Source organism: Carcharhinus amblyrhynchos, chromosome 20 (assembly GCF_965287045.1).
Source record: "Carcharhinus amblyrhynchos chromosome 20, sCarAmb.v2.hapA, whole genome shotgun sequence".
NCBI lineage: Eukaryota > Metazoa > Chordata > Chondrichthyes > Carcharhiniformes > Carcharhinidae > Carcharhinus > Carcharhinus amblyrhynchos.
In genome coordinates, this window is record NC_137343.1 from 18,540,270 (window position 1) to 18,549,594 (window position 9,325).

At 39.3% G+C, this 9,325-nt stretch overlaps 1 protein-coding gene across 2 annotated transcripts; it reads left to right on the plus strand.

The window, feature by feature from the left end:
* Positions 1-522: 522 nt before the first annotated feature.
* Positions 523-9,110, plus strand: LOC145355803 (beta-crystallin B2-like). Of its 2 annotated transcripts, none has more exons than XM_080208189.1 (5): positions 523-582; positions 780-898; positions 3,318-3,450; positions 6,143-6,285; positions 8,942-9,110. In XM_080208189.1, the coding sequence occupies exons 1-5, from the start codon at positions 523-525 to the stop codon at positions 9,108-9,110; spliced, it is 624 nt and encodes a 207-aa protein (XP_080064315.1). The 2 variants fall into 2 exon arrangements, with proteins under 2 accessions (XP_080064315.1, XP_080064316.1); XM_080208190.1 differs by having other exon boundaries at positions 523-573.
* The last annotated feature ends 215 nt before the right edge of the window (positions 9,111-9,325 follow it).

The window sequence follows — 9,325 nt, forward strand, 5'->3', positions numbered from 1 at the left end:
ATTAAACTTCTTTTGAACTTGTAATTTTAAAAGTTTTTTTTATAATTGAAAGGAGAAATTTGGCATTCCACAAATAAGAAAGTTGTTTTTCAGGGCCAGAGGAGTTGCTCAGGAGTAAATATGACTGAGCATGCTTTAAAAAACCCAGTTACATTTCATTCAATAAGGAATGATTTTTTTTACAGTGAGCGGAGTACAACATAATAGTGGAATTTCACATCAATTCAATGATATCTAATTGATTTCCATCTGTAAGAATTTCAATAACACAGCCTATGGAGGAGCCAGAAATCAATGACAGAAACCTTTGGGTTTCTGTATTTGCCAGCACATAACCTCATGCCAGAAGTTGTTGCCAGTTTCACAGAATAATAATGGAGGACGTTGCGTTGACTGATGTGCTCTCATTACAACCATGAAACCAGGCCATTACAATTTGTTTCAATAGTTATCAGACAAAGTAATCAGTTTATTCCTTCCTGTCTCTTCTCTTTGGCAGAAACACATATACTCCCAGCAAAAATGGCATCTGAACAAAACCCAACTCCCAAGCAACATCCCACCTCCACAGCTGCCCATAAGGTTTGTTCATTCCCTTCTTCTTTCACATCCACCAACTGATCTATAAGTGTTATGCCTGCCCTGTTTAAACAAGGACAAATGGATGATAAGCTCAATTATATGCTTTCCATGCTAAAAAATATTTGAATTGGTTTTTCCATTCTTATTCAAAATAATGAAATGATTAACCTGAATCACACTTTATTGCACTGTTTCAGATTACCCTGTATGAGCAAGAAAATTTCCAGGGTCGCTTCCATGAAGTGAGTGGCCCTTGTCCCAACTTGAAAGAGACTGGATTGGGAAAAGTCGGCTCCCTTGTGGTGCACACTGGGCCGTAAGCATTACATTGAATTATGTAAACTTTATAGCACAGAAACCGGGCATTTGGCCCAACTGGTTGGAGTTATGCTTCATTGGAAGGATTGCAGAAAAGTTATAGAGTTTAGGGTCAAATGAATAAATATATTAGATAACTATGAATCAGATGTGCCATGCAAGGGTAGCTAAGGGCAAATTGGTGGGCTGCATTGGATTAAAATATCTCTCACTTCATATATAGTTACTTCATATATGAAAGAACAAAAGGGAAGGCACAGAACTTGAATGTTGTTGAAAAGAGACATGTTGCTGAAGCTTTTCATCTTGCACTCATCAGGTCAGTTGCAAGAATGCCAAATTTTAAACAATCACAACAGTTTATACTACAGGAGTAAAGGAATGCTGACTGGCTGGCAAGTTGACTTTGGCTGAAGCATTGTAATGAGGAAATTATAGGCTTCTCAACTTCATCCTGACAAGTACAAGGTGAAAAGTAACATGTCTCTCTTCCCAACCATATTCATGTTATGTACCAGAAGTGACAATTATAACATTAAAAAGGAAGCACTTGTGATAGGATTGAAGAGGGAAGAGATTAAATGACAAAATACATGATGATGATGACGATGCAAGGCAAAAATGGATGACAATGGGGACAAGTTAAAGAATCAAAAGATGTAGCTGGAGGAAGTATAAGTGGAACCATTGACAACAGCTGCTGTACAAAAACAAAAAAAACACAAAAGCAGAGAAAAAAATTGGGGGCTGGAAGTTTTGTTCTGAAATTGTTGAATTCAATGTTGTGTCCACAAGGCTGTAAAGCTTCTCATCAAAAAACGAGGTGCTGTTCCTTAAGCTTATGTTGATCCTCAGAGACCTTCTGATCCTCTACAGAGAGGTCAGAATGAGAATGGAGCAGAGAGTTAAAACAACAAGCAACTGCGAAACTCAGGATTACTCATGCAGACTGAATAGGCGTGTGCTGCAAAGTGGTGACCCAATCTTCTTCTGGTCTTCCCAGCGGAGATGAGACCACAATGTGGGCAGTGAAGGCAGCAAAACAAATTAATTCAGAGCAAGAGGAAATCACACGGATACAGTCCCCTCGGACTGAACTGTACGCCAGACTGTTCAAAATATATGAACAGAGATGGAAATTCCCGAGCTAGGTATAACTCAATATCTGAATAAGTGTATAAATATCATAGAGAAAACTACCCAAGACAGAAATATGGGTGAATCAGAAGACTCATGGTGGAACAATGAACATCAATGAAAGGAGAGAGACTGAATGGAAAAAGCTTTAAAAATGAAAACTGGTGATAAGCCAGTGAGAGAAAACATAGGGCCTTAAACACAGATGCCAGGAAGAAAACTTTGACAAAGGCTTTTATTAAATCTCTGGATGTCACGGTTCATTAACCCCAGCATGGTATCAAATTCCCAGGGACCAATTCCAGAGAGTAATTGGGAGCAGGTCTCCAATCCACTTTCTTAGCACGTGTTTGGAAAGAAAAGAGACTCAACAGAGCAGTATCAGAGAATGTTTTCTCAAAAAGAGGCATGTGTAAAATTCCTTTGAGTTCAGTGGGTAGGTAGACTGCCAAGTGAAGTAATTATGTCACTACTGAGGCATACAGACCAGAAAGGTCACTGTCCAGTATTAATCTAGGCACATCAAATGGCTTATGTGTCAAGGACCTGATCTAACAACCGCTTCTGGAAAGGAGGAAAAACTTTGAAGCAAAAGAAAATTTGCACTGATCTCATAGACATGAGAGCAAAATGTCAACTTTTCACATTTAAGATAATTCAAATATAATGCTGGAAATACATAGTATTTGACAGCAGCCTCCTCTCAAGATGCTTGCTCATCTGTTTCTATATCAGGTTTTGAGCATTTAATGGTTTTTGTGTTTTATTTCTAGAAATAAAAGCTTAGAATTGATGATGGTAATAATAATGAATGCTGAACATGTTCATATGACATTGCTGTTTCCATTATTTTCATCTCAAGTGTGTGGACAATAGGGAGCTCAAACCTGAAGGTTAGCCTTGAAGGAATTCCTCAAATAAATAAAACATTTTTTTTGCTCAGAGGGTGATGATGGTCTAGAATGCACTGCCTGGGAGGGTGGTGGAGGCGGGATGCCTCACATCCTTTTAAAAAAATATCTAGATGAGTACTTGGCAAGCCATAACATTCAAGTCCATGGGCCAAGTGCTGGCAAGTGGGATTAGGTGGGCAGGTCATTACATTTCATGAGTCAGTGAAGAATGAGATGGGCCAAAGGGCCTCTTCTGCACTGTAGGATTCTGTGATTCTGTGATCCCGAAGTTGATAATTACAGTACCAGGCCACATCATGACTACACTTTATTGTTACAAGGGGGATAGAGCCCATTGACACCAATTCTGTTTTGTTATATTTTCAGATGGGTTGGCTACGAGCAGGCAGGCTGCAAAGGTGAACAATTTGTATTTGAGAAAGGAGAATATCCCCGCTGGGATACTTGGACTAACAGCCGCAAGAGTGATAATCTTGCTTCCTTCAAACCTGTGAAACTGGTATGTTGGTATTGATTACAGAGTATGCATGATGTGGTGCTCGGTCTTATAGATAAGGAAGCTAACAGATTCAACACCTGTCTGAGCTCAGTTAGCTGATCTCAGCCAAGGCAATGACTGAGATGCTACAATTGTCCAGTTCTGGCCCAGGGAGGAGAAAAATCAGAATGGGAAGATGGAAGTTGACTCTAATTAATTCCCTGATCCAAGATCATAGAATCATAGAGTCATGGAGTCATAGAGTCATAGAGGTTTACAGCATGGAAACAGGCTCTTCGGCCCAACTTGTCTACGCCGCCCTTTTTTTAAAACCACCCTGAAGCCATTCCCAATTGATAGAGGGATTTCCACAAACGTATATCAGCAATGTACATATATGGAGATCAGGTGTGTCAGACAGACATTTGAAGGTTGATCAGCTTGTTGACATGTACCAAAGAAGCACTGTGATTCAAATAAAACCAAGTCTGATTTAGGAAATGGATCTTAGCATAGGGAGTAATGGAAATCTTTCTAAAAATATGAAACTTAGGAAACTTGAAGGTTACATTCCTCCAATAGTATGCCAGGGGCAGCATGGTGGCACTGCTACCTCACAGCGCCAGGGACCCCGTGTTCAATTTCAGCCTCGGGCTACTGTCTGTGTGGAGTTTGCATATTTTCCCTGTGTCTGCATGGGTTTCTTCCAGGTGCTCTGGTTTCCTCCCACACTCCAAAGATCTGCGGGTTAAGTTGATTGGCCATGGAAAATTGCCCCTCTGTGTCAGGGAAACTAGCAAGGTAGATATTTGGTGATAGAGTCTGGGAGGACTGTGATCGGTGCAGACACGATGGGCCAAATGGCTTCCTTCTGCACTGTGGGGTTCTAACTTCTAATATAGGCAACGGTAATGATCCTGACGTGATTGCAATTAGAGGGAAAATATTGGTGATCCCTTAATAGTGCAAGAGTTAGAGCAACTTCCAATGGGTCAGATCCCAAAATGGCCAATATCTTAAATGTTGTGCCACAGTGTGGTGATTTTGTTCACTATTTCACTGGGTAATAATTAGTATGTGTATCCAAAAGTTATTCCTCTAATCTATTCCGATTCTGTTATTGGGCACCAGACAAAGTTGCCTTTGTTCAGGACTTCTCCAGTGGAAGAACATATGAACTGGGAGCAGCAGTAGGCCACTCAGCCCCTCAAGTCTGACTGTAACCTCCACTCCACATTCCTGCATACCTCTGATAACTTTTCACCCCCTTTATTAATCAAGAATCTTTCTAGTTCTACCCTAAAAATATTCAAAGACCCTGTTTACACTGCCTCTTGAGGAAGAGAGTTTGTGACTCAGAGAAAAAAATTTCTCCTATTTCTGTCTTAAATGAGGGACCCCTTACCCCAAATTCTAGATTCTCCCACAAGAGGAAACATCCTCTCCACATCCACTCTGTCAAGACCCCTCTGGGTCTTAAAGGTTTCAATCAAGTTATCTTTTACTCTTCTAAGCTCCATAACCTATGCAACTTTTCCTCAAAAGACAACCTGCCCATTCCTGGTAAGTCAAGTAAACCTCTGAACTGCATTTACATCCTTATTTAAATAAGCCTACTAATACTGTACACAATACTCCAGATGTGGCCTCACCAGTGCCCTGTACAACTGAAGCACACCCTTATTTTTGTAATCAATTCATCTAACAATAAATGATAATATTCTATTAGCTTTCCTAATTACTTGCCATTCCTGCATACTAGCCACATCCTCACATAAATATTTCCATTTCAAGCCTCTCAGCTACTTGCTACCCTGTTGTACTGTGCAAACACCCTCACCCCCCAGTTGAAAACACTAACCTTTATATAATCTGGAATAGAGACAAGGCAGATTAGACAAATGCTAAATCATATAAATTATGATGCAAAATATTCAAATTAGAATTAGCTATTAGCAATGAGACTATTAGCTATTGTCTCACAATCACAGTCAAAAAGGTCCCAATTGTTTACGTGGAATAAGTTCCTCATTATTAAGAAAGCTAGGGTGAAAGTACTTTTCATTGTTTTCATACTGGAATTTACGTCATATTAGTAAATAATTCTTTGTGGCATTTTATCAGCCATTGTCAATTGAATGATCATAAAAATGTAGTCAAATGAAACAGTAGTTAGCGATCTGGACTTTGCATTCAGTTTAGTTACTTGTAAAGTGAACTAGTAGATGTTACAAACATTACAACTTAAACAATATTTGAAATGCCCGATGGCCTAGAATGTAAATACACCTCCTCATCCAGTGCTAACACAGATCAGGAAGGTCCTGGCTTCCATCACTAGTTTGCAATCTTATCCAGGCAGCAATTAAATTCTATAATTTGTTTCATGTCTATAGGAGGAAGAAATTAGGGTTCCCATTCATCATCGATTCCAATAAGTCTATACATGTGGAGGATGGGTGGTGATGGTGTTGAACCTGACTATGATACCTCCAAAATCAAACAGTGTTAAGGCTTCCAGATGAGGAGTGATCACTTAAGTAAGGTATAGGAAAGCTGCTGGCGACCACAGTACGGTGTGATGCAGCGCAGTCAGATAGAAGGGGAAAAAAACAGGGAAGAAGTTAAAAATCAAAGGGTGGTCACTGAAAGACCTATTTTTAATGATTCCTATTCTGAAATGAACTTAATCTTTGTGTCGTTACATCTACAGGATGGACAAGAACACAAGATCATACTTTTTGAAAACCCTAACTTTACTGGAAAGAAAATTGAAATTATCGATGATGATGTACCAAGTTTCCATGCTCATGGATACCAGGAAAAAGTCTCATCTATTCGTGTTCTGAATGGAACGTGAGTACTGGGAATGGACTTCTAGAAAAACTATTGTACTAGCATCTTTTGATTCCACTTATTGGCAGCAATTTTCCAATAATGCACTTAAATGCCGAAATTTTCTCATTATGTGATAATATTCCTGATATAAACACCTCCAAAAAAATCACTCCTTATCATTGTGATGTAATTGGGTTTTTAATGGTGTACTAAGTCATAATCCAGATGAAGAACCTCTCTGGTATTGAAATTTTAATTTTAGACTTGCATAAAGCCAATTTTTTCCATTCTGATAAACATTCACAAATTTAAAATAACAAAATATATCATAAAGTTTGTTTATGATATCTCAGCTTAAAATGTGTAAACCTGATCATTTATCCTGCTGTCTGCAAAGCTTTGTTAAAATTTATGTAAATCAGTGCACATTACATCCTGACTTGCTGTCTGTGCTATACTTCAATACATCTGGAGATCCCCTTGACTTGGCCCCATATTCAAGCTAACATTAGGAGAGGTGAAATCCATGCAACCATGCAACCAATCCATGGAATCCATTGCTAGATCTTTGTTGGCAGCTTCTTCAAGATCAATAGTGAGTGCCAGACTTGATGGGCTGAATAGCCTCTTTTTGCACGGCAGGGATTCTATGAAGAACACACATAATGATACATAGGCTATGGGAAGATACAATTGGTAAGATCAGTAGTAGGTAGACTAATCCTCAATTTCCTACAATTTTGCATTACAAAGACCTGATTATTATACCCTTGGCTTCAGGCCATTACATTAGTAATCTCCAATGACCTTTACCCTTAGTTTACATTAATTTCCATTGGCTCAGCATTTCAGACACTTGTAGACAGCTACACAGTCTTCACTAATAAGCTGCCTGTTTAAGTATATTTAGGAAAACAAGTTAAAGCTATGATTCCACGAAAGTGATTCTAGACACCAGAAACCAGGAAGAACAAACAATTGTATTTATGAGTTTGAAGGTCTGGGTTGATTGGACAAATTCCAGATACTTATAGTTTGAGCAGTATTCCCCAGACTCTTTAAGTTTAACGTTTATTTATTAGTGTCACAAGTAGGCTTACATTAACACTGCAATGAAGTTACTGTGAAAATCCCTTAGTTGCCACACCCCGGTGCTTGTTCAAATACACTGAGGGAGAACTTAGCATGGCCAATGCACCTAACCAGCTCATCTTTTGGACTGCAGGGTGAAACCGGAACATCTGGAGGAAACCCATGCAGACATGGGGAGGACGTATAGATTCCACACAGATAGTGACCCAAGCTGGGAATCGAACCTGGATCCCTGGCGCTGTGAGGCAGCAGTGCTAACCACTGTGCCACCTTGCCACTCCAACGCAATCCTCAGTATAAGAGGGACCCTAAATACAATCTTAAGTTACCATGGCCTGTCTAACCCAGCTCTGATAACACATCACTGACAATGCCAACCCAATCGCCATTTCTTCATTTTTACATTCACTTGAAATTCCCACATGGGGTCTTCCGTTAGATAAGCCGAATCTCAAGAGAAATAGTGTAAATGATCATTTATGCCATTTCTCAGCATTTCCACTCACATTACTGAGAGAGATTGGAGAGTCCTGTGGAAATTTTTCCCCAATTCCTTTCTTTATGTTAATTTTTTTAAAACACTTTTGTTTCCTCGTGTTTTTCAATTTTCTCTTCCTTCCGAAAAGACAAAATTTAAAAAAAAATTGTATTTATGTAACATTTTTCTTGACTTCTCAGTGTTTTAAAGTAATGAAATAATCTTTTAGGAGTCACAGTAGAAAGTGCATCAGACAAATTTGTATACAGCTAGTTCCTACAAACAGCATATTAATGGTTCGAGAGTCCTCCCTAAGAGGTTAGACAGCAGGTGGAACTTTCCTGTTCTGTCCGCTATGGGAATTATAGCAGGCTGGACAAGATCATGCAAAAATCCATTGACCTTGGGTTGGACTTTCCAGTCTTGGGGTGAAAGCAAATAGAAAATCCCGCATAAGGTTTCAATTTAACATTTCATCCAAAATACAGACTCTGCAACAGTGCAGCCTAAATAATGATTGGAGCTCATAATTTTCTGAAACCAAGTAACAGTGCTACTACTGAGCCATGGCTGATACATCACTTATATCTTAGATCTATTGGTGAAATCAATAGTACAATCTATAGACATCCTTCTAAAAGGTTCCAAAAAGATTCTGTAGTTTGGTTGACCTGAACATTAGTGTACTTGGCATTTTTCAAATCAACAAATCTTTATATTAAGTATTTCGACCTGGGTGAAAAGAGTGATTTACAATGTTTTCAATTATCTCTCACCCAACTGACTGTTTCTCATGTCTAACTATGACAGTGAATATCAACTGGATGTTCAACAATTCAATCCATCCTATTCACACTTGATGTCCATGCATACACTCATGTTCAGCAGGGCTTACTGAAGGGTGATCAAGATGTTGCCTTGATGTCTTTTCCTCATTGAAGGCTGTGGGACCAACTGTTACAGCTCCATCACTATCCCTGCTGAGATCAATTAGCTCAGCGCTGCCATAGGGTTGGAAGTCTTTCCTTTGGATTTCCTTGGCACGAGAGGATGAGATTTGTGGTGTTCCTCTTTCAGTGACTCCCGTTTTGATCTTTCTTCCAGATGGGTTGGATACCAGTATCCAGGGTACAGAGGCTACCAGTACCTGCTTGAGAAGAGAGAGTACAAGGATGTAAATGAATTTGGAGCCCAGCAGCCTCAGATCCAGTCTGTCAGACGTATTAGGGATATGCAGTGGCACCAGAGGGGAATCTTTCATCCCACTAACTGAAAGATTCCTCTGCTCCAAAGCTGCTTGCCATCAATTTCTCACTGATTTGCTGCTAAATGCCGAACCACAGGTTAAATGAATGCCTTCCCACAATATTCTGTATGAATACAACAGCTGAGCCAATTCAATAAAATCCCGCACTTCAAACTCACCTTCTTTATCCTATGTTTTCCTTTTTGTAAATGTCTGTGGATCAAACACTCTGATGTTCCTTA